This window comes from Nothobranchius furzeri, chromosome 13 (genome assembly GCF_043380555.1).
Source record: "Nothobranchius furzeri strain GRZ-AD chromosome 13, NfurGRZ-RIMD1, whole genome shotgun sequence".
In the NCBI taxonomy this organism is placed as follows: domain Eukaryota; kingdom Metazoa; phylum Chordata; class Actinopteri; order Cyprinodontiformes; family Nothobranchiidae; genus Nothobranchius; species Nothobranchius furzeri.
Genome location: NC_091753.1, coordinates 43929317 through 43955928, shown reverse-complemented (window position 1 = coordinate 43955928; position 26612 = coordinate 43929317). Strand labels below are relative to the sequence as shown.

Sequence of the window (26612 nt, the reverse complement as noted above, 5' to 3'; positions counted from 1 at the left end):
TTTTTATTAACAGCAGCTTCCGTTTGTGTTCCGTCGGGTCTTTTGAAGCTTCAATATTTCTACAAATCAAACAAATTCCCTAACAAACTCTCTCCATGTTTCCATTTCCGCTGTTTGCAATCAAGACATTGAGGAAAACCGCTGACAAATCATCTCCCGCTTCTTGTTTCAACAACAAAATGCCCTTGGATCAACCCGGCACAGAGAAATATTGAACAAGCCAGGCTACATAAGATATCTAATAAGTGCAATTACCTTGGCAATGCCATTGATAAGCTCCACAGAGGATTTGGACTTATCTGGTTATTACAGGAGAATCTCTGAACATTCTTGGCATTACCGGTGTATGTGAATGATGTTCCACAAAGTCTCTTTCTGATGTTTAAATCTCTGAATAAAAGAACAGGACTTTTCTCTGCTGCTTCTGTGCAGAAGGACTTTGCAGGTCACTTACAAAAACCACTAAAAATGTCATCTTGTTATAACTTCACTTTTAGAAGTATCCTGGTAAATTTATACATAACCTTTAATATGGCACACATTGAAATATTTTAAAACTTCAATCCCAGGGTGTTGTGATATACAAATATAAAATACTTTTGCTGTTAAAATGAGAAAAATGATGCAGAAAATCATAGAAAATGAAATGATCATATATGGACGCTAGCCCTGTTCTGGCAGAAAAACAGCCCGAACTTAACATTAAAGTGACAATGTGTGTTTTTACTGTTAATCTCTGGAAATATCCTTCAAAATGTTGTTGAAAATGAATAAAATGATGTCCAGTAATTAAATATTGGCAGCTTTTTACCATATAACTACAAAAAATATCGGGTCTAACGTACACAAGGTGCGGGTCTAGCGTTTTGGCAGAGGCCATATTAGACACCATGTTTCCTTCTGGCCGGCTCGGGGTCCTGCGCCTGTCGATGTCACACTAGATGATTGGCTGGATGTATGACTTACCGAAGTTACATTACCACGTTCAAAAACATTTCGGTTTAAAGAAACACACATTTAATAACAAAACTGCTAAAAACTCTTTCAAAAACCTATGTGAAAGAACAGAATAGAAAAAGATGTAATATATTTTGGCCGAGTGGTATTGCCGTAGTATGAGAACGCCATCGGCAGGCGCAGGACCCCGAGCAGATCCAGAAACTACAGAAAACTACAATCAGCATCGTATTCTCTCGATAGAATTAACTGATGGACCATCAAAGTCTGAGGAGTCACGCTGAGGTCACATGCCTTCTGCTCCACAGGTAACATTTACGTAATGTTTTATAAACGAGCAAAAGTCACGGCGATATGGCGTAAAACTATCCTGAAATGTGTGTACTGCCCCCTAGTGCCAGGAAACTACACACTGCCACTTTAAAACTACCTAACTAACATTACATCGCTGTAGAATAATACAGAATGTTACAATTTTCTCTACCATCTAAAATTTTTTCTATAAAAACAGATTACTAAAGCAAATTCTTGAAGTTCTGGATCAATAAACACAATTTCAGACCAAATATTGAATATTAGAATATTTTATATCATTATATAATTGAAGATCTGCCTCAACATCATCCTCCTCTGCATCATCACTGACAGCGAGATAGGCTGGCATATTAACTGTTCTCCATTTTCTATATCAATCTTAGTTTAAAAACCCAGCAAAATCGATTAAATATTACAATTTTTATTATTTTTTTTACCACCATTATGAAGATTGTGTCTAAAAAACTGTAAATTTTGTCTAAAAATATAAATTTTCCAGCTCCAGGCGTATGATCAAATATTGCAGCTTCAGTTTTCATGCTATGATTTCAACAACTTCAATGAGTGCAACGTGAAGCACATATTATTTAGCACAGCTAGTCCACTATGTGATGTGAGAGTTTCATAGAACTACCATTGTTGCTTTTAGAGATCCGACTGTAAACATGGGAAGAGACCGAGCTGCAAGAAGGGGAATGTTCTGCGGTGCTGGCTAGTCGAATGGTTCAAACTGTAACTAGCTTGATCTCTGATGATTGGTTGGGTGAAATACTGAGATTCATCCATCCATCCTTTTTCAGACGCATATCTAGTCGGGTCGCGGGGGCAGCAGCTTAAGCCAAGACGCACAGACGTCCCTCTCTCCAGCTACTTAGGCCAACTCTTACGGGGGAATCCTAAGGTGTTCCCTGGCCAGGTGAGAGACAGTCCTTCCAGCATGACCTGGGTCTCCCCTTAGGTCTCCTCCCAGTTGGACGTGCCCAGAAAGCCTCACAAGGGAGGCATTCTGACTAGAGGCCCAAGTCACCTTAACTGGCTCCTCTCGACGTGGAGGAGCAGCGCGTTTACTCCGAGCCCCTTCCGGATGACCAAACTTCTCACCCTGTCTCTAAGGGAGAGCCCAGACACCTTGCAGAGAAAACTCATTTCAGCCGCTTATATCAGCAATCTCCTTCTTCTGGTCACTACCCAAATCTCGTGACCATAGGTGAGGGTACGAACGTAGATCGACCGGTAAATCGAGAGCTTTGCCTTCCGGCTCAGCGCTCTCTTCACCACGACAGACCGGTATAATGCCTGCGTCACTGCAGATGCAGCACCAATCCGCCTGTCGGCCTCACACTCCAGCTTTCCCTCACTCATGAACAAGACCCTGAGATCAAATCAATCAAATCAAATCAAAGCTTTATTTATAAAGTGCCTTCCGTGACCCTGTCAGGAAGCCCAAGGCGCTGAACACAGTACATAATAAATGTGAAACACAATGAATAAATTGATAATAAAAGCAATTCAAATAGTGCAAAAAAGGTAAAACATTAAAGTAGAAACAAATGGATAAAACAAGGGATAGAGTGGACCAATGAAAACAGGGAAATAAAATCAACATAAAAGTGGGCCAACCTCAAACACGTTCAGGGAACGCCAAGCAGAGGAGGTGGGTATTTAGGTGACTCTTAAAGACCTGCAGAGATGGGGACAGCCTAACTGAGGGTGACAACTGGTTCCATAGTGACGGAGTTAGGACTGAGAAAGCCCGGTCCCCGCGAGTACGACACCTAGAACGAGGGACAGCGAGCAGGCATTGGTCAGAAGAGCGCAGAGAGCGTGATGAGGAATGTCTGTTCAGGAGTGTGGCTAGATGGGGGGGATCACCACCCTGGAAGAAATTGAAAACAAAGACCAGGAGTTTTAAGTGTGAAGATAACAGACGGGAAACCAGTGCAGGGAGGCGAGAACCGGACTGATGTGGTCCCGTTTCCTGGTCCCAGTCAGAAACCTGGCTGCGCTGTTCTGCACAGCCCGCAGGTGGCGCAGTGATGACTGACCGAGTCCTGCATACAGAGAGTTGCATTATTCAACTCTAGAGATAATTAAACTTCTCCTCTTGAGGCAGGACCTCAAGTGGAGAAGACATCTAGAATACGGAGATTCTAAGACCTCAAACTGATATCATTAAAGATGTGCGTGGAAGTGTCTATTGATGCTGGCTCCATAAAGGGTTAATGACTGAATGTTACTTGCAGTTAGTTATTTTTTTTATCAAGTTAGTAAATTTTTTATCAAGATTTAAAATTCTTTTTCACCAAGAAGCTGTAATATTTGTTCTTTTTGTCATTCTGAGTCGTGTAAGCAAGATTTTTTCCATCGCAGAAAGGAAATGGACGGGAAAATGATCAGGTCAGAAAAAGCCAGTCTCTTGTACATTACAGATTCATTAAAAACGAGTGAGTGAGACCTTTAACCATTTTTATACTGGATTTGTAAAGTCAGAGGCCACAGAACGAGTAAAACAAAGACTAAACACCTCCCCTCCACAAAATAACCTTTTTAGAATATTACTCATTCCAAACCCACAAATTCAGTCTTGTCAAGAGTTAGAGTAGAACCAGCCTCTTAGGGCAAAACCCTGACAGTCAAAGCAAGATTTGTCTAATGGAGGCTTTTAGCAAAGGTTATTAGCCTTGTATTATTGCAGTCAAGTGAAAGGTTCCTATTATTATCATCTGTGTACACTTGATTCGCACGTGTGTAAATGTTTCGCTTTAATTTCAGGGCAGTCTGTCAAGTATTTGTAGGAACATCTTTGTGAACTCTTTAAGTTCTCCGTCTGCCTTTATCCATTCTGCTCTGTTGCCATTTACACATAGCATCTTTGACGAGTAAATGTTTCCTCAACCTCATTACATTCAAGGAGCAATATGTAAGAATTCTACACTGAAATAACCACGAAACAGTCTGATGCCTCAATCATGTTGGCTGGAAGGTTAGACTGAAACAGATGTCATTCTCAGCCGGCTGGGGGGTTGTTGGTTTTCTCCTTCAAACAAAACTAAAGTTACTGTTTACAACCCGTGAGCCCGTGGGGTTGCCAAGTCTGCATCGAGCTAAAGCTGCAGCACCTGCATTTGTAATTCGACACTGGCAGGCAAAAAGCTCTAGAGGTGTTTAAAGAATTGAAGCAAGTAAGTAGGTGTGACCCAAAAGTTATTATTTGTACCCTCAAGGTCTAATTTATACTTCTCCGTCTGCGTCGGGACAGAGGCACGCAATGCCATTATCCATGCTTGCGAGGGCTCTCCAGCAGGCTCGCAAGGGTGGGCTGAGTCGAGCTCTCATTTCTAAAAATCCATTCATCGAGACGGAGAACGCCAGCTTGTAATTGGTCAGGACGCTGCCACCATTGTTCCTTAAAAAACATAAATAGCGCCAAGGATATCTAGCGGCATACACGGAGAAGCTTGAAGAATACCTTGCGGAAAAACTAACACCCGGAACACACCAGACGCAGAAGCGTGACAATGCGCCGAGATGTGCCGTGTAACGACGAGCGCTTCTAATCAACGCCCTTGTTAAGCTACACTATCGGTCACATCAGCTGCGAAGCGCCGCAAAGGTTCACGCCGTGCAGCGATCGTTTTGGCGTGAGTTGTATTTTTTTCATGAGTCGTGAGTCAGCCGCGTCAAATCTGGCAGGAAATCAAACCAAAACAGAAGAGGCAGGCCGGTAAATTTAACTAAATAAAAGAAACCTTTCAAAATAAAACACTGCGACTGATAAATGTGACCATTTTTGTGTATCTAAACAGAGTAGAGGGATGAAAATGAACACACACACACACACACACACACACACACACACACACACACACACACACACACCCACACACACACACACTCCTGCAAAGAAACATAGCATTTCCATAACTTTAAATGCAGTTTTTACAGGAACAGATGGATTTAATAAATGTGAATACAAACAAATACACAGCAGCAGGATCAGCGGTTTCCGATATCGACAAGCTGGGCAAACTGTTGACACACATGCACACAGCAAGGACATGGGGATGGAGGGGGCGGGTGGGGTGGGGTTTGGAAAACAGTAGGCGTGAGCAGAAGAGCTCGTTGAAAATTCTCGCTTGATGTGAACAGAGGAGGAACAGACAGCGCACAAATTTCATGAGTGATCTGCTTCGCGGTGCTTCGCAGCTGGTGTGTTCTGGGCAGAATATGAACGTTTTATTCATCCGTGACTGGAGGAGTGAAAAATAGGCAGCAAGTGTTTTATTTGTGGATGGAAATGATGGGAAACGTGGGTTTAGATGTGTGCGCATGAAGAGGTGGAGGAGAATTGTTCTGCTGAGCTGTGGAGGCCTCATGGAGGGGGCCATCGTCTAGCACACTGCTGCTTTCTCACTCTCCTTATAACAACTTTTTGTTTCATTGACGTTGGATGTGCTACTGCTAGTTTACCCGTTTAACAGTAGATTCACTAGGATAAATACAATAAAGTTTATCTCTCGCCAAATAGAATATTTACTAAGAAATCACAGTGTAACCATGGACACACTGCTTGGTGTGTGCGTGTGTGTGTGTGCTCTGTCTTCTCGATCCCCAGTGAGTCGTGGAGGATGGCTGCTTATACTGAGCCAGGATCCTCTGGAGGTTTCTTCCTGTTAAAGGGGAGTTTTCCTCTCCACTGTTGCTAAATGCTTGCTTAGTATGAGGATTGTTGTAAAGTCATTTACACTAGTCAGTGACTTGATGCAATTTGCTGGGTTCCTTATATAGGAAACATTATTTCTGATTGGCTTAATGAACTGATCTGAATTGGAATGTTTACTAAGTGACGTGCCTTGAGACGACTCTTGTCGTGATTTGGCGCTATATAAATAAACTTGAATTGAATTGAATGATAGACAAATTTGTCTGTGTTAAAAAGTTTCTTAAATAATAATAAAAAAAAACACAGTATAAACACACCATCTTGGACCAGATACATGACATCATGCCACAGAACAGCGCTACGCCCTCTGTTGTCCTGGAGGGGAACTGCTTGCAACACTCCCCAGGAGACGGAGGAGTCTGAGGGCAAATTGTCTCCGTCTGTGCGTGTTTCTCCCTCATAAAAAACTTATTATACAAGTATAAATTGGGCTTAAAAAGCTGAAACATGTTTTTGTTTTACCCTAGTATGGGGTAAAGAAGTCTAAAGGCTAATGTTGAGCTAACAATGCTATCGATGAATTATAAGCAAATAGTCACCTCTAAATATATCCCAATCTACTTTTTCAATTACCAACAACTCCAAATGACAGTGAAATGTATTTGTGGATTATTTAATAATTTACTGAGTCATTCAGAATTATAACAGCAAGATGTCAAAAAAGAAAAAAAAAACACACACTTCCTCCAATGCCAGAGGCATATTACCGTAATGAGTGCTCCAGACTGTAAAACACCCATGAGTGTTAGCACCAGATATGACAATGCCGTTATCTACTTATAGACTTACTGTGTATGACTCATCTCTCTTGTCATCTAGAATCTTCTGGCGCTGATTCATAACTGGCAACAACCATGAAACTCACAAAGCACGAGTGAGAAAGCAACTTTTTGTGTTGGAAAATGTGCTGGAGTACCCAAATTTGACCACAAGTTGTCAGTCTTACTTCATCCTTACATAATACACCTTTAAGACATTCATGTCTGTTGATGTATTTATTGTTTCATATACGATAAATTGAACAAAATAATATTTTCATTTCCCAAACTGTTTTCTAAATAAAAATAAACAACTTGAAATCTCTAAGTATGCCTGCCACTGGAGGTATGTTGAGAATTAAAACTCCTCCCCCCCGATAACTGCTTCATGCACACAGAGGAACTTAAGAAGGTAATTATGAGCAGCACATTGCCACTGTGTGATCACACATATTTCTTTTAAACACATGATTAGACGTTATAATACAGATAAAGGCCATAATTAGATGATGTCTTGAAGGTTTCCTGCAGGGCCGTCGGTTACAACTTGATTTTACATTAAAAGCATAGAGACAGGCAAGAAAAACAGCTTTCGTTGTGCAGCAGGTCAGCACTGGAGTCAAACATATTTGTCTTTCTTCGCAGGAGCATCCACAGGGAATGGGATTCCTCATCATTCTTTCCAAAAGGCTCCACGTTTTGATGTCTTAGTGACCTATTTACTTCTAGAGAATGTGAATTTTGAGTGATAAAAACAAAAATCAGATATGATCCCAGTGAACAATGCTTGAGTATAATCATGTTCTGTGATTTTTGTCCCTCGCTGCTGCTGTTTCTATTTGTCTGCAGGTCAGCAGGCTACAAAGGAAGGTGCAGCTTTAATCTGGAATCTGATTTAAAAAGGAAAAGGACTTACTTCAACCATTTACAGCCACTTGCTTACAATCCCCTGTCAACTTAGTTACACTTTTATGCGTATTGTCCTGTTACTTTTCTGTGAGACTCTAAAATAACCGATACATTCCCTCAATTACCAAAGCTCAGAAAGAGCCATTACTGTTCAACTTGACAGCAGCCAAAATAAGAAGGGGCTCCATTTATGGTGATTTTATTTATGAGGCCTGAGAACATGTTCATCTCTGGAAAAATCACCTCAAATGAGCCAAATTTTAGAAAGACAACATGTAAGACTCGTGAAAATGTTCAGGGTGATTAAAAGTTCTTTAAAGTGGTGTGTGAAATAAGTGTGTGTGCCTCTTACAGGTGGGGCTGCCAGCCAGCCGTACTTGTCTTCGGTGCGGTTCATGTCGCGGTCAAAAGCGTAGAGCTGGCGGTAGCGGAGGTGATCCGTATCCAGCAGGTTAAACTGCCGTCGGGCGTAGTGGTAGCTCTGATTGTTACCTTCCCTGGGGAAGTCCAGCCACTCAGGATGGCCAAACTCATTTCCTGCAACACAGAGAGCGTTATTAAAGAATGTACATAATGAAGGAAAAGGCACGTCGTTGCTGCATTAGCATACTCTATCATGTCGTGCTTTATGAGGTTCTTTCCTCTGAGGTTTTCACGGAAATTTGAACAAGACAAAAAAATTTTTTAAAAGATCAAACAGACAAAAGTCATGGACTGTGTTCAACCTTTTAATCACTCCAGAGGATAGCACATTCAGTCATGCAAAGTAGAAACACCGGGCACATAAATCCACTTTTCCCAACTGAGACAAATGAACTGGATCTATTTATAAACCATCATAACTTATATATTACTTCTGCAAAGCTAAGCAGACTGCATGTCATCCTTAGAAATAAGGAGACGCTGTAAAGAAAAGTACAATTTCAGAAAACCTTAAGCACAAAACAGGGCTGGCAGATGCCGTCTTGATGGTAATTAAAATAGGTTTACGGAAACTTAACAAAATCTATTTCTTCACAAACAAAAATGCTATTTTTTTTAATAATCTGTTAATTAAAAAGGAAAAGCATCTGCTGCTGTGAATAAAACCTTCAGGGCCAGCATCAATATTTCATAAAGCTGCATGAATAGTGTGGAGGTATATGAAACAACACTCCGGATGTTATGATCCTGTCATCCGAGGAAATGAGATAATGAATCCGTCATCGGATGTCATGACAACATAAAGCAATAGCCGGCATAATTAAATTCCCAGCAGAGAAACAAACAGACAATGGGTGTAGGAAGAAGCCACTGCAGCGAATAAATACATTTAAATAAAAAAAAAAAAATAAATAAAATACAAACAATTGAGTGAAGTGGAACTGACGGCAACTGACAGCTAATTCTAATGGAAAAAAAATAATGAAGGGGTTAAATAAAAATGGGAAATAAAAAGGATCAACAAATAAAAAAACTGGTAAGAAAAATACAAAACTAAACTTCACTGTTGCTTCAAAATCACGACACCAACAACACAAAGAAGAGATAGACGTGAAGTGGATGAGCAAAAAAAGAGGGAAGCCAGAGAGGGATCCTCTCTTTGTGACACCTGGATGAACAAGAAGCCTCCCACACAACATTAAATATGGAGAATTATACCTCTGGTGGAGAAAAAGTACACTATTGTACCCAAACTCATTGTGTGTGTGTGTGTGTGTGTGTGTGTGTGTGTGTGTGTGTGTGTGTGTGTGTGTGTGTGTGTTATAGAATGGAATTACTGCGATCAACTTAAAGATCTTTTGATACTTCACATGAAAACCAATCAGAAAACTCAGGTGGGTAATGTAAAAATAATCCTGTCTTTAGCAGATGCTTAAAAGTGTGATTTATTCATTTATCTAATACAGGGGTGGAGAACCCTGGTCCATCGAGGGCCACCATCCAGCATATTTTAGTTTCAACCCTGCTTCAACACACCTGGTTTCAATCAGCAGGTGATTAACAAGCTTCTGCAGAGCTTGATGAGCTGCTGAGCAGGCGAATCAACCACTGAATCAGAAGTGTTGGAGCTAAGACATGCAGGATACCGGCCCTCGAGGACCAGGGTTCCCCACTCCTGATCTAATACATTTGCAGTAGGGATGTGAATCTCAGAGCAACTCACAATTTGATTCGATTCCGATTCTCGGGGTGCCAGTTCAATTCAGAATCAATTCTCGATTTAAATCGATTCACAATCAATATTAACAAAGAGTGTCAGTTCCAGGATTAACTACTTTGTTGTGCAAGTTAGTTAAAGCTATGGGAAATGTTTTATTTTACTGGTCACACTAAAAAAAGCTAATTTACAAGGTAAAATAAAGTGATTCTAAAACCGTAAACAGAAACAATCTTTTGACCAAAAGGCAACATTTATTTTTGCTTACCTTGTAAAATATAACAAATCTTTAGTTATCTAACAGTAGCTTTGAAAGTAATACGATCAAATACTTTTTAAGTATGTGTGGAAACAAGTTTAACATTTGAGTCCTCAACCTGTTTAAAAAAAGTGTCTCAGATTTGTTACAAAGGAAAATGTGTTCTCTCATTTATCAATAACTTCAAATAAACACATGAGTAGTCCTGAGTACTCCCTTATCAACTTAGAAAATAAATATGAGAATCTCAAATTTCTGAGTATGGAAAAAAAAAATACATTCTAGTCCCCACTTATCAGCAGATTCAAAAATAAATCATCCCAATTTATGGGACCACAAAAGTAAACAGAGTACTAACTCTCCTAACAAAGATAAAAAAAAACAGACAAAAGTGCATCTCGAACCTGTAACATGCCAAACATTTGAGTTCCTGGAATCGATTCCGAACCTTTGTGAGTCCATTCTGAATCTTTATAAATAAGAATCCCGATTCAGATTTGAATCGATTTTTTTCAGCACCTCTTATTTGCAGTGTTCCCTAGTTTAAATCAATGCCTTATTAAAAATACAAAAAAAACAAAAAAAAAAACAAAGCCGCTCCTGTTCTGAGAAGCAGAGGTGGGCTGAAAACAGCAGGACTGCTCATTATTATTAATGATAAACACACACCTCGCTTCTGATTGGCTAATAGAACACGTTCAGCCATGTTGCAAAGCTGCTATCGCAAAGACACTCTCTTCTCTCTCTCCTTCCTGTGGGCGAGCACGAGACAAGACAGGTGAGGCTATGAATACAAATTCAAAGTGTGACATAGATATGAGGATTTTCAAATCCTAGAGTTTCACCATCTATTTTCTATCAGAAGCTAATGCAGGAGATAGGTGTAGGAGACTATTTTCATGTTCAGCCGGCAGGAAAAACTCAGTGACAGATTATAACCAAAAATAATAATTAAAAAATGTTTTTTTCAGTGAATTGCATTATAGCATCCAGAAATGGTCAGTTTTTCATGTACAGTTGGACCTCTTCAGCATCCGGTCATATAGAGACAGGAGTCTACATTTGTTGCCTTTAATCTGCCGGATCCTGCCATTCCATCAGCTGGAGTCCAGGCCTCTGCAGCTCTTGACACATGATGACATTTTGTCAACAAACTGTTCCAGTTTCAAGGCCTTAAGCTTCCCCTTATCGCTTCTACAGGATTCCTCCTGCCTCTGAATAAAAGTGAATATTTTCAGCTCATATGAGTTAAATAATCATGAAATGAAATGAACAATATGGTTAAATGAAATGTTTTGATTAATCTGTGCCTAAGTTAATAAGGTTGAAATCAATATTGTCCTGCAATGATCCATTTGTCTGATAACCAGCGTACGTGACTTGACAAGCTAATCAGACGTACACTTATACACATGACGAGATGATAAAGTTAAAGTATTTTCATACACATAGATATGTTCTTACCCACAAATCAGAGAACCTTCCATCTGAAAGAAGACGTGATGTTCTGAGGGTTGTTTGTTAACACCTCTTAACATGGCACGTCCCGATTGGCCAGGTAATGATAATATGGGAAAATTAAAACAAACTTGTTGAGTGAGTCAGTTAGTTTTTGAGCAGATCTCTGGACTGGTCACCGGGGGAAAACTCTCTAACCTCCGCATCTGTTGACATGATGTCAAAACCTACACGCTACAGCTGACACAGCAAAACGGTTCCTTCAGCTATTCAGAAACAGCTGTTCTAGACGCAAAACAATTTCATCTATCTGTTGTGATCCGGGAGACAACTCTGGACCGACCTGGTCGTACTGCTGTCTTTTCTATGAACTTCGGTAACTTGGGGTCACCCGACCCCCAACATCTCGGATCCGAAAGAGAGTCTCCTCAGGGGTACGTAGAACACAGCAAGATTGCGTCTGATGCGGTTTTGATAAGAACCAACTTCATAGTTTAATGCAGACCAAATTCTTTTCACACCCAGACTCTCTTGGTCAGCTTGCTTCTCACACCAAACCTTCTGTCAGGAGTCTTGGCGTGACCTTTGACCCAGCTCTCACCCTGGATTCTCATGTCAGTTCTCTTGTTCGCTCTTCCTTCTTCCATCTCAGGAACATTGCTAAGCTGAGTCCCATTCTGTCCCGCTCTGAACTTGAGACAGTTCTCCACACCTTCATCTCCTCACACTTAGACTACTGTAACTCTCTTTTCACGTGTCTGAGCAGAACCTCCCTGAACCGTCTACAGGTGGTTCAGAATGCCTGTGCTCGGCTTCTGACCAAGTCCTCCAAACACACCCACATCACCCCGCTTCTCCTCCAGCTTCACTGGCTGCCAGTCAACTTCAGGGTTCCTTTCTAGATCCTGGTTCTGGTCTATCGGGCCTTACATGGACAAGCACCATCTTACATTGGTGATCTTCTTAGTCCAGGGGTGTCCAATCCTGGTCCTGGAGGGCAGGTATCCAGCAGGTTTTGTGTTTTTTCTGCTCCAACAGGCTTGATTCAGTGGTTGAAACACCTGTGCAGCAGCTCATCAGGCTTGGCAGAAGCCTATTAATTAGCTGCTGATTGAAATCAGGTGTGTTGAAACAGAGTTCAAACTAAAACATGCAGGATACTGGCCCTCCAGGACCAGGATTGGACACCCCTGTCTTAGTCCTTACACCCCCAGCAAGTCCCTGAGGTCCAGTGATAAAAGCCTACTGGTTGTGCAGCACCAGGCTAAAGACCAAAGGTGACAGATCATTTGCTGCTGTGGCCCCCAGACTCTGGAACTCTCTCCCCCTGAGCCTGAGATCAGTGGACTCAGTGGTCTCCTTTAAAAAGCAGCTGAAGACTCACTTGTTCAAGCTGGCTTTTGTATGACCTTCTTCAACCACTCTCTCCTTTTTCTGCTCTCCCCACCTATTCCACCTTCCTCAGGATCCACTGATTTCCCTCTTTCCTATTCACTCTCTCTTTCTTAACATATATTTTTATCACAATTGTCTATTTTTGCTCATTTTAAATATATTTTCAAAAATTTTCTAAATGCTTTTTTATATTTTTACATTTTTTGTTTTTGTGAAGCACCTCGGGATTTCTCCTCCTTGAACCGTCACCTTATCGTGGTGGAGGAGTTTGAGTGCCCTAATGATCCTAGGAGCTATGTTGTCTGGGGCACTTAGTGCCCCTGGTAGGGTCTCCCATGACAAATTGGTCTTAGGTGAAGGGTGAGACAAAGAACGGTTCGAAGGATCTTTCATGGCGGTTAAAATGAAGAGTCGGAGTACCCGGCCCGGAGGGTTACCGGGGTCCCAGCCTGGAGCCAGGCCTGGGGTTGGGGCCCGTGAGCGAGCGCCTGGTGGCCGGGCTTTCGCCCATGGGGCCCGGCCGGGCCCAGCCCGAACCGGATACATGGGCTCGTCCAACTGTGGACCCACCACCCGCAGGAGGAACATGAAGGGTCCGGTGCAATGCGAATCGGGTGGCAGACCAAGGCGGGAGCCTTGGCGGTCCAATCCCCGGACAAGAAAACTAGTTTTTGGGACATGGAACGTCACCTCGCTGGCGGGGAAGGAGCCGGAGCTTGTGGCAGAGGTTGAGCGGTACCGGCTAGATATAGTCGGACTCACCTCGACACATTGCATTGGCTCTGGAACCCGAGACCTGGAGAGGGGTTGGACACTCTACTTTGCTGGAGTTGCTCCGGGTGAGAGGCGGAGGGCTGGGGTTGGCTTTTTGTTAGCTCCGAGACTCTCTGCCTGTGTGTTGGGGTTTACCCCGGGGGACAAGAGGGTAGCTTCCTTGCGCCTTCGGGTCGGGGAACGGGTCCTGACTGTTGTTTGTGCTTATGGGCCAAATATCAGTTCAGAGTACCCACCCTTTTTGGAGTCCCTGGGACGAGTGCTAGATAGTGCTCCATCAGGGGACTCCATTGTCCTGCTGGGGGACTTCAATGCTCACGTGGGCAATGACAGCTTGACCTGGAGGGGTGTGATTGGGAGGAACGGCCCACCTAATCTGAACTCGAGCGGTGTTTTGTTATTGGACTTCTGTGCAAGCCGCAGTTTGGCCATAACGAACACCATGTTCGAACATAAGGATGCCCACCGGTACACTTGGTACCAGGGCAGCCTAGGTCACAGGTCGATGATAGATTTTGTAGTCGTATCATCTGACCTGCGGCCGTATGTTTTGGACACCCGAGTGAAGAGAGGGGCGGAGCTGTCAACTGATCACCACCTGGTGGTGAGTTGGATCAGATGGCAAGGGAACATGCCGCGTAGACCTGGCAGACCCAAACGCATAGTGAGGGTCTGCTGGGAACGCCTGGCAGAAGAACCTGTCAAGACGGTCTTCAACTCCCACCTCCGGCAGAGCTTTGACCACGTCCCGAGAGCAGTGGGGGACATTGAGTCCGAGTGGGCCTTGTTCCACTCTGCGATTGTCGAGGCGGCTGTTGATAGCTGTGGCCGTAAGGTGGCCGGTGCCAGTCGTGGTGGCAACCCCCGTACCCGCTGGTGGACACCAGAGGTTCGGGGAGCCGTCAGGCTGAAGAAGGAGGCCTACAGGGCGTGGCTGGTCTGTGGGTCTCCGGAGGCAGCAGACAGGTACCGGATAGCCAAGCGGGGTGCAGCAGTGGCAGTTGCCGAGGCAAAATCTCGGGCGTGGGAGGAGTTTGGTGAGGCCATGGAGAAAGACTATCGATCGGCTCCAAAGAGGTTCTGGCAAACTGTCCGGCGCCTCAGGAGAGGAAGGCAGCAACTCGCTCACACTGTTTACAGTGGGGATGGGGAGCTGCTGACGTCAACTGAGGCTATAGTCGGACGGTGGAAGGAATACTTTGAGGAGCTCCTCAATCCCACCAATGCGCATTCCGAGGAGGAACCAGAGCTGGGAGGCCTGGGGATGGACTGTCCGATCTCGGGGGCAGAAGTTGCTGAGGTAGTCAAACAACTACACAGCGGCGGAGCCCCGGGGGCGGATGAGGTTCGTCCTGGGTATCTCAAGGCTATGGATGTTGTAGGGCTGTCATGGTTGACACGTCTCTACAACATTGCGTGGTCATCGGGGGCAGTTCCTAGGGAGTGGCAGACCGGGGTGGTGGTCCCCATCTTTAAGAAGGGTGACCTGAGGGTGTGTTCCAACTATAGGGGGATCACACTCCTCAGCCTCCCTGGAAAGGTCTACGCCAAGGTACTGGAGAGGAGGGTCCGATCGATAGTTGAATCTCAGATAGAGGAGGAGCAATGTGGTTTTCGTCCTGGCCGTGGAACTGTGGACCAGCTCTATACCCTTGCAAGGGTGATGGAGGGGGCATGGGAGTTTGCCCAACCAATCCACATGTGTTTTGTGGATTTGGAGAAGGCTTATGACCGTGTCCCCAGGGGCACCCTGTGGGGGACGCTCCAGGAGTATGGGGTGGGTGGCTTTCTGTTAAGGGCCATTCAGTCCCTTTACCAGAGGAGCGTGAGTTTGGTCCGCATAGCCGGTAGTAAGTCGGACCTGTTCCCAGTGAGGGTTGGACTCCGCCAGGGCTGCCCTTTGTCACCGGTTCTGTTCATCACTTTTATGGACAGAATTTCTAGACGCAGCCGTGGTGTGGAGTGTGTCGAGTTTGGTGGCAGGAGAATCTCGTCTCTGCTTTTTGCGGATGATGTGGTCCTCCTAGCTTCATCCAGCTCTGACCTTCAGCTCTTGCTGGGTAGGTTCGCGGCCGAATGTGAAGCGGCTGGGATGAGGATCAGCACCTCCAAATCTGAGACCATGGTTCTCGACCGGAAAAGGGTGGCTTGCCACCTCCGGGTCGGGGGAGAGGTCCTACCTCAAGTGGAGGAGTTTAAGTATCTCGGGGTCTTGTTCACGAGTGAGGGTAGGAGGGATCGGGAGATCGACAGGCGGATTGGTTCGGCGTCTGCAGTGATGCGGACGCTGAGCCGATCTGTCGTGGGGAAGAGGGAGCTGAGCCAGAAAGCCAGGCTCTCGATTTACCGGTCGATCTACGTCCCAATCCTCACCTATGGTCATGAGCTTTGGGTAATGACCGAAAGAACGAGATCGCGGATACAAGCGGCCGAAATGAGTTTCCTCCGTAGGGTGGCCGGGCTCAGCCTTAGAGATAGGGTGAGGAGCTCGGACATTCGGGAGGGACTCGGAGTAGAACCGCTGCTCCTCCGGATCGAAAGGAGCCAGTTGAGGTGGTTTGGGCATCTGGTCAGGATGCCTCCTGGACGCCTCCCCGGGGAGGTGTTTCGGGCATGTCCTGCCGGCAGAAGGCCCCCGGGTCGACCCAGGACACGTTGGAGAGGTTACATCTCCAATCTGGTCCGGGAACGCCTTGGGGTCCTGCCGGAGGAGCTGGTGGACAAGGCCGGGGAGAGGACGGCCTGGAGCTCCCTAGTTGGGATGCTGCCCCCGCGACCCGGACCCGGATAAGCGGAGGAAGACGAGACGAGAGACGAGACGAGACCTCGGGATTTTTATCTTGAGAGGCGCTATAGAAATGATATTTTCTTCTTCAGTTTCTTCTACATACAAGGTTCTGATAAACACACACCATTCAATTATCATACATCACATTCCATCCACTTATATTCATTCATTACATTTGTCTTATTTAACTTGTCATGTTTTTAATTTGTTTAGAAAATACATTTCTTAATTTCTATAAAACCCAACTGTTTGAATTGATACGAAGTGTGGTTGATCCCTGAAAAAGCAAAGAATCCTAGAATCTTCTGATTAAACATTCAAAGACCAATCAGAGTGATACTCTATATTTATATAGAATATCACAGCTTATTAGTCATAAGTAAAGGTAATAAATTAAGCTTAAAAGCAATATATTTACTAGGGATGTCCTGATCAAGTTTTTTGCCCTCGAGTCCGAGTCATTTGATTTTGAGAATCTATCAATACCGAGTCCCGATCCGATACTTTTGATACGTAAAAAAAAAAAAGAAAGAACAGGAAGAAACCATTCCAGAATGTTACTTATTTTTTATTGAATTACCTTTTATTTTAATTTTTAACAACAGATCACTTCTGTGAGGTAGCTTGAAAAATCAAGTAAATAACATAAATTCTTCACTTTTGGACTTTATTGCAAATATAAAAAGTCTAATATAAAAACAGATAGCACTTCAACTTAAAATACCTGGCAGGGGTCTATTTAGCCTCGGCCCCCAAAATGCTTAGATAAGTCCCTGCGCATGGGACGGAGTTTTGAAGATGATCTGAATTGTATAAACTATATAAATACTACATGCTGATAAAGTATTGCTTTATACAGGTACAAACGCATAGTGGGATCAATCTACCTACATTTTATTTTTTTAAGAACTTGTTTTGTTTTCTTGGCTTTTATTTTCCTATCTTCCTGTCCTGTCTGTCTCTGATCTTCCTGCATCTCCCAGTCCTCCTGAAAAATTCCTGCCTGCTTCCTTCTTTTTCACCTCCCAAGTAACTTTTTAACTAGCAGATCAAATTGATCTATTGACTGCAAAAAAGCGGAGTGTGCACTGCGCTGTCCGGCTGAGCCAGTGACGAGTGATGAAGCGCAAGCGCGTCCACACGTCATGCTCAAATACAGACAGAACTTCCCAGAGAGAAAATGAACGGAAACTAATGACTGTGTGTTAATTATTTATTTTTGGTGACGCCACTTAGAAACTTAGAAAATGTTACTGTGGCCGTGTGCAGAACGCAGCTGGAGTTCATGAATAATCAGCGGTCTGCCTGCCGCTCTCTGCATCTCTGCTCAAAAGAATCCCCGCTGCTCCTTCTGGTTGTGTAAGTTAAGGGCACCAGGGGAGCCTGACAACCTTTAAGGAGAACCAAGTTGCTCTCCAGTAATTTGAACCCAGTATCCAACTCCGGATCGGGGCTTGGATCAGGAAGTAATGCCCGAGTCCCGATCAGTCTGAAACCACGTGATCGGGGGCGATTTCCGATCATGTGATCGGATCGGGACATCCCTAATATTTACCCTTTTACCACATCTTTAAAGTTCTCAGGTAAGCATGTCCTAAGTGCGGCCCGGGGGCCATTTGTGGCCCTCAAAACCAATTTGTGTCTCTAGAATAATTAATTTTGTATCTCCTATATGCTCTTGATTCAGATATACATTTTCTAACATTTCATGTAGGGATTTTTCCTAAAATGCATATTGTTGACCTATTTCAAAAAGTAAAAATAAAAAATAAATTACCATGAAAATATTATTTTATGTATATTTTTGAATTAAAAAATTATATTTTGTGTCCTGCAAGGACAAGGAAGGTTGATTTGAACACCACTGGTGTCAGATGAGGTGTAACCACCATCCTAGCCACCAAAATAAAAATAATCGTATACATTCAACAAGTAATTAGAGACTCAAAATCAGCCTGAACCATTGGTACTTAAATGCAGTCACTCTCCTCTTTGGTAAAATTCAACTCGTTGCTGATAAATGCAGAATTCTGGCATTTGGAAAAAAGCTAGTTTGACATTTACCACCTCGCTTGCCATTGGAGGACAAAACACACCGCTCACATGATGATAACACTTGGCTATAGCTGCTCTGGCAGACCAGGTCAAGGCTCAACAAATAGGGCAAAATCTTGCTTTTTCAGCTGACCTCCGGACACCTTAAACTACAGCTACCCGTAATTGGTAGGATACAAGTGTTTCTTAATGTTACAACAAACTTCTGCATGCACACTAACTGGTCAGAGTTGTATTTTCAGCCCAAGGACAACCAACTGAACTTTTTATGGGCTGTAATGGGAGCTTGACAATTAGAGTAGAGAGATGATCGTGGGCAACAGGGAACACCAAGCCATTTGCATCAGTGGGGCAAAGGTTGAAAGGGTCAGCAGTTACTATGAATAAACATCACTGAGAACCCACCAAATACACAAGACAGCCTGTCGGCGGTTCTACTTCCTGCAGAGGTTGAGGAAACTGGGCATGAATGCCAAAACTACCCTGAACTTTTACTGATGAGTGGTCAAAAGTCGGTTGATGGGCGGCGTGACTGTCAGGTGTGGGAGCTGCTCTGCAAATAGTCGGAGATCAATACAGAAAGAAGCAAAAGCAGCAGAGAACACTGTAAGGAAACAACTACCAGCCAAAAAGACGTTGATCTGCAACGATGCCAACGTAAGGCGATGCATGATCAAGGACCACAGCTGCATGCAGATTTTTTACTCTGCTGCTATCCGGTGGACGTTAAATCAGCATTAAGAAACTGTTTCTACCCTTTAACAACAGTACATGGACCATCCTTGGGACCTTACAGTCTTTCTTCTTTTCGTTCTTTCACTTAAAATTGAACTTTGCCGAGTGACTGAGCATTCCCTTTTTGTCTCCTCAAGCACATTTCACTGCAATGTTGACTTACGTTAACTTACATACGTTAAAGTAAACGAACGTAGAGTAGAAATAGTGTACTTGAATTTATAACTGTGCAAAAACGGTTAATCTGTATTGCTTGAATTAGGAGGATAACTAACAACTTGATGTGTCTAATCAAATGCACTTGGTTAACTGCTTATGTACAAAACTAAACACCTTTATGAAGATAGAGGTTAAGACAATTTGCTCATGTGGACAATTCTGGTATGCACTAAAATACCAAAGACAAAAGACATCAGTCGTGATTTTTGACAAGCAGGTATTTTTTTTCCCCATTTCCCATCCTCCCCATCAGTCTGGGAAGAGTTTTAAATAGGGATGCTCCGATCCGATCACGTGATCGGAAATCGGGCCCGATCATGTGAGTTTTAAAAGATCGGAATCGGATGTTAAAGATCGGATTTAACCTTATAAAACAACAAGCATGACATTTTTAATCAATCTTGAGTTTCAAATTGAATAACAATGGCTTAATTTTGTACCAAGTTTCACTTCCTCAATAACGACATGACAACACCATACAGCAGCCGTAACGTCACGTTTTAAAGTGGATCGCGGAATTCAGGTCGCAGTTAGCTAGCAGGTTAATGCTCGTCTCGCTCCAGGAGGGCAAAAAATGTCAGCGGTTTGGAATCATTTTAAACTGGAGACCGAATGCTGTCCAACAGCCACTTGCAAAGTGTGCAAACTGAGTGTTTCACGTGGTGGAAAAGACAGAGCTGCTTTTAACACCACGAACCTGATCCGCCATCTCAAGAGCAAACATCCAGCTCAATATTCCGAGTTCACCGCGGCAACGCAGATCAAAACATGAAGCCAGCCGACACTGGAAGCTATGCTGAAAAACAAAGAAAAACTTTTTATGGTATCATGTTGGATGCTGTCATATAAATAATAATAATAATAATAATAATAATAATAATAATAATAACCTAACAGGTCAATTTGTATACAGTCTCCCTTTTTTCTTGCTATTTTATTGTATTGCTGAAGTATCGGATCGGGACTCGGTATCGGCAGATACTCAAAACCAAATGACTCGGAATCGGATCGGGAGCCAAAAAATGTGATCGGAACTTCCCTAGTTTTAAAGCAATTTCAAACCAATCTTAAGTCCATCATTCTACAACAAAAAATTACAAATAAAAAAATAAGTCAAAATGGCTGCACTGACCCTCCTTTTGTTAATCTCTGTACATGCAAATGACCAAATGTCTGATCAGCATGCATTTATAGTTTAAAAGCAAGTGGAAATCAGGCATGTGCATACAATTCCACAGTGATTAAGACTTATAAAAATATACATATGCATACATGGCACAACAACTGCACATGCAAATTTAATCTTTGCGTATACTCACAAGTTTTTGCACTTGCTCCCTGTATCTCAAACCCCTTAGAGGAGAAATGAGCCATTTCAGCAGTCTTCTACTCTTCAAACTATCCTTCCTATCAGTTCAACATTAACACTACAGTACCGTTCAACATAAACACAGAGAATTGTTTGACAACTAAAATGAGCTCATATGAAAGAGTTGACCTAAGCGATGCCATGCACCGATTAATCTTAGCTACTTCTGGAAGATTCATTTATAAAAACACTGAGTCATATGGAAATGCCTCTAGTGCAGATAATCCTGTGACGGACAAGCCAAGGTAGAGCAGGAAATTGTTGCAGGCCAGTGGTGCAACAGGCGTATCTTTGCTCTGCACGATATATCAGCAGGCTGGAGACTTGCTATGTGACAGTTTTACAATATTGATAGGCTGGATGTGTGATATGACCAGTGCATTTCGGCCAGAGCAAACAGCTCTCGCCTGAGTGATTTATCTCACAGTGTCTAGCCAGTCGAAGTTTAATGCAGTTTCTGGAGTCTTCTTGTAAATTTGTGCCTTGCAACAACAAACAGCCAATTCTATGGTGTTGAATTCATAAAAAAAATAGCAACAGAAAACTTTATTTACATTGTGAGCCAACCTGACAACCTTCCCTCAAGAAATGAAACACGTTTGCTTTTCTTTATTGTATAAAGCCAGTGAAAGCAAGCATTGTGTTCAATGGAGTCAGACGGCTTTTACATCTACAACATAAAGTACAGAGGCATAAACACTTTCACAAACATTGTGCTGCAAATTCCACATTTTAAATCATATGTAAAGAATTAACTCCATGATTCCCTCAGGGATCTTTTCAGAAAGAATTAACATGAAGTTTTTAATGTACATTTCATTATTTTAGCATATCAGGCTGGTTTGTAAACAGCTACAGTAACTTTGAACTTTTCTCGCGTTACTTTCAACACACCCGGAAGAAATGAACGTTCTGTATTGCACTGAGTTAATTACAGTAAGTTAAAAAGTAGAAGTTTGCCGAAATGCTGCTGATGACATTTCAACCAAGCCCCAAGCTCCAAAAACAATATAGATGTTCAGATAGGGGTGGGATTCGAAAACCGTTTCCATTGTTTCAATTCATAGGAAGAATTCGCCACTTTTGCAAATGATTCCCCTCATCAATTCCAGTCGGAGCGAATGACATCATCACTCATGTTGCGTAGCTCACACAAGGAGGAAACATGGCGTCTAAGTGGCACAAATGCTCAAAACTTTGGTTATACTTTACAAGAGAGGATGAAAACTGGGTAACTTGCAATAAGTTCAGTAGATATTTCATTAAGGGGAGGACACAATGTTTATATGCCATCTACAATTTATAAGCTTGACTCTCTCGTATTCCAGTCAGAATTGACAAAGCTCCTTCGATGAGAAGCGAAACATCTTCAAGAAACCGAAGAAGTCTACTTGCCTCCTTTGGATTTCCTTGGTAAAGCAGAGGTAGAGTATTGTTACTTGTTGCAAGCCTGTTACGGCTGGAGCCTTTTTGTGTTGTGATTTCATTTTTCTGTGCATTTTTATGTTGCATCTGAGGAGCCTGCCTGCAGACTATGGCCTGTTGGCTCACCCTTGCTCCTCCCTGCACCAGCTGAGCTGGATTTTCATCAGCCGCAAATTGTTTAAAGGACCTGCTGGAGCTCCTCACCAATGGGGACAATAGTGCAGAGCTGCCTTTCCTCTGGTCTGTTGTCTCCCACTTAGAACTTCGATATTGTGCTCTTTAGAGTTATGTTACATGTTACTGTTTGAACCTGTTTTGGTAAAAGTGGATTTAGATCCATGGTGGTTAACAATAATAATAGTCATCTTTTCTGAATTAAGAGAAAGTAAATAAAACTTTTGTTAATTTTCCTTTGTGTCACGCGTCCTCCATGTTACCCCAGGCCCCCTAGACACCTGGTTGTAACATATGGGGGCTCGTCCGGGATCATTAAGTACCCTTACACTGAGGTTGGACACGTGATCATTTGTGTGCATCAGTGTTTTACCAGTTATGGCTACTTTTGATTTAAAACAGTTTGTGGAGGCCCCATCCCGTGGACTGATTAGTGCCTGTCGCAAGCGGGATCTGCTGGACGTGGCAGATCACTTTGGATTTCAGGTGGACAGCTCGATGTTAAAGGTGGAGCTGCAGGAGGTGGTAATCAGTGGCCTGGAGGACTTGGGCCTGCTTACTCGGCAACAGGCTGCCTCACCTGCGGAGGCCCGTGTACCTGCTGAACCTCCCCTGGCAACCCCGCCCCCTGTCAGCCATGCTGCACCTGATGACAGACTGGTTACAGCTGCTGGAGACGCCGACCCGGCTGACTCTGATGAGGACATGACTCCAGCCGAATTCAGGCTGAGGATTGAGCAACTCCGTTTGGACGCTGAGGACCGAGCCCAGCGCAGACAGCTGGAGTTTGAGATGCGAAAGCTGGAACTGGAAGCTAATACAAAATTGCGGCTCCGCAAACTTGAACTTGAACACGAGGCTGTGAAGGCTGAGAAAGAGACATCTCCGGTGAGTTCCCCACCGCAAGACTCTTTTAATATCAGTAACTGCATGGCGTTGATGCCTGTTTTCAGGGAATCTGAGGTTGACTGCTACTTCTCTGCGTTTGAACGCATCGCAATGGCGCTTAATTGACCGCGGAATGTGTGGCCTCTTCTGCTTCAGTGCAGATTCACAGGCAAAGCCTCCGAGGTTGTAGCCGCTCTCTCTGTCTCGGATAGCAATAATTATGACACCGTTAAAACTGCAGTTTTACAGGCATATGAGTTGGTGCCAGAAGCCTATCGCCAGAAATTCAGACTTTCCAGGAAAAACTCTGCACAGACACACATAGACTTTGCTCGAGTAAAAACTGTTCTATTCGATAAATGGTGTAATTCCTCCAAGGTAAAAGACTTTGCTACTTTGCGTGAGCTCCTGCTCCTTGAGGAATTTAAACGCTGCATCCCTGACAAAGTGGTTCAGTATGTAAACGAGCAGAAGGTGACGTCATTGTCTGCTGCAGCGCAGCTCGCGGATGAGTTTGTGTTAACTCACAGGGTGAACTTTGATCCCAACCGAAGACCCTCACCTGGGCCGCCTGCTGAGGCAGACCTAACGAATGTCGTTCCTGAACCTGCTCTGTGTTTTTATTGTCACAAGCCTGGTCATGTCATAAAGGACTGTCCCATTCTCCAGGCCAAGAATGTAAGACAAGAACAGCCTGACAATGTTGAGGTTTTTACCTGTTCGGCCCATGTTACTGTTGGGGAACGGGATGTGGGATCCTGTTTTAAGCCATTTGTATTTTCTGGATTTGTTTCATTGTCGGCTGATGATAGGCCTGTACTGATAAAAATCCTGAGGGCCACTGGGGCATCTCATTCTCTCATTCTGAGTTCGGCATTACCCTATTCTGGAAGAAGTGCTTGTGGTTTTAAAGTAGTTGTTAAAGGGATTGCGCCCCCGTCCTTTCAGAGGCCCGTCCATCGTGTGTTTTTAACATCTGATCTCGTCACAGGATATTTTAACATTGCTGTCTGTCGCTCCCTACCAGTGGATGGCGTTGTTCTCCTGTTGGGAAATGACATCGCCGGGGACCTGGTGGTTCCACCTGCCTGGTCAAAACCTCAAGCTAAGGGAGTAGAAAACATGTCAGCTTCTACTCCTAATGGTCTCATTGCAGGAAACAAAAACACAGGCTCCTGGGAAATGGACAGACGTGCGGCTGAGCCTGAGCCGCCCGTGTTTGATACTGGGTTTTGTGGACCAGCCAAAATAAAGAGGAAAAATAAAAAGAAACCATTATGATTAATCCGTGAGTATTGTACAGAGACCTTCACTTTACAAATTCCGTGCTTTGGCCACTTAAGTAAGATGACAAGCAGCAAAGGCACAGAAAAGATTTTGGTTTAGCCCAACCTGGAGAATGAAATGTATCAGTGTTTGTTTGTTTGTTTTTGTACCCAGAGGTGTAGACCTTAGGCTTTATGGGGGGGGGGGGGGGGGGGGGGGGGGAGAGTGTTACGGCTGGAGCCTTTTTGTGTTGTGATTTCATTTTTCTGTGCATTTTTATGTTGCATCTGAGGAGCCTGCCTGCAGACTATGGCCTGTTGGCTCACCCTTGCTCCTCCCTGCACCAGCTGAGCTGGGTTTTCATCAGCCGCAAATTGTTTAAAGGACCTGCTGGAGCTCCTCACCAATGGGGACAATAGTGCAGAGCTGCCTTTCCTCTGGTCTGTTGTCTCCCACTTAGAACTTCGATATTGTGCTCTTTAGAGTTATGTTACATGTTACTGTTTGAACCCGTTTTGGTAAAAGTGGATTTAGATCCATGGTGGTTAACAATAATAGTCATCTTTTCTGAATTAAGAGAAAGTAAATAAAACTTTTGTTAATTTTCCTTTGTGTCACACGTCCTCCATGTTACCCCAGGCCCCCTAGACACCTGGTTGTAACAAAGCCTCAAAAAGATAACCTCATTAGATTATTTCAGTCTAGAAAGAACAGGGGACCAAAACTGTTTGGCAAATGAGTTATTGGTCAGCTAAATTAATTCTTGTTGGAAATCTTAGTTTAGATGCAATGTTGTGAACTCCTAAAAGCCTGCTTTCACTTAGAACTACAAATGCTGCATCACAGATGGGTGTAGAATGGAATGATGAGTTGGTGCTTTGGACTGGCAAGACGGCACCACAGCATGATTGAAGATGTCTGGAAATGATTGGACATTGCACCAATCAGAAGGAGCTAGAAGGACAAGGTCCAAAACACAGAGGCAAATAAGGGGGATCAAGAAAGTGCTGAATGGAAATCTCCAAAAACAGAGCTGACCCAACAAGCAAACCCTGAACTCACCCTGGACTAAAAACCGAAAATTGAGATCTAAAGGAAACAATTCCTATCAGTTTTATACCTTCTTTCAGACTTAGAAACAATGACATGTTTAGACAAAACACATACAGAAAATTTTTCCCTCCGCCAATACAGTTTACTGACCTGGACCTGACCTTTTCAAATACAAGACACAACAGAATCTCAATAGAATTACACATTTTCCATATTTACTATACAGAAAACCTTGGTATGGACAAAGACGTTTGTGTAATATGACACACAAGAATATGCAAATGTCTGGTGTGGACTTTCCCGTTAATGAGTTGGTAGAAGTCCTTATCTCACCCATTTTCTTTGAAGTTAAACCTTGTATGTGTAATTTGACTTTAAATTAAGATTAATACTAATAATGCACACACACAAATGAACAAGGATTGAAGCAAAGGTAAACAGTATTGATGCTAATCTTTGCTCACTTCATTAACGGCATAAGTGCACAAGCTTCTGTTGCCCGTTTCACTTTTAAGATGTTGGACTTTCTAACGTCTAGCCGAGACGATTGCTTTCCCTTAGAAGTTTATTCAGCAACCCGTGGAAACCTCTGACTCTTCTTTTGATTTGAGCTTTAAAGAAATACATCCGACACACCTCCATTAGGTAATCATTTCCTTCTTCTCCACAATAACACGCCAGAGTTCCTCCCATTTGCCTGCATTAATCACCATGATAATCACCTTCTTCTCCCTGCCCGGAGCCAAATTACACCAAAAAGCATATTCTCCTCCAGAACAAACTGTAATGGATTCTCACTTTGACACACACATAAATAAAACTGTCGTTAAGACATCACGGGGCATTACTATCTGACATTTACCACCGGAGTGTTTGCGTGTGATATGGAAGGATTGTTTGAGAACATTAAAAGACCATTTTAGCTTTATTGTGACTACCGCCAGCAAATAAC

General features: G+C 43.3%; 1 protein-coding gene across 1 annotated transcript in view; it reads right to left on the bottom strand.

Annotated features, from left to right (window-relative positions):
* The window catches only part of gbe1b (glucan (1,4-alpha-), branching enzyme 1b), a 146851-nt gene that overhangs the window by 37140 nt on the left and 83099 nt on the right, over nucleotides 1-26612 (bottom strand). Inside the window, exon 13 of the mRNA XM_015951338.3 lies at nucleotides 8015-8199. Coding sequence (XP_015806824.1) covers nucleotides 8015-8199 — 185 coding nt within the window. The remainder of the gene's footprint in view (nucleotides 1-8014; nucleotides 8200-26612) is intronic.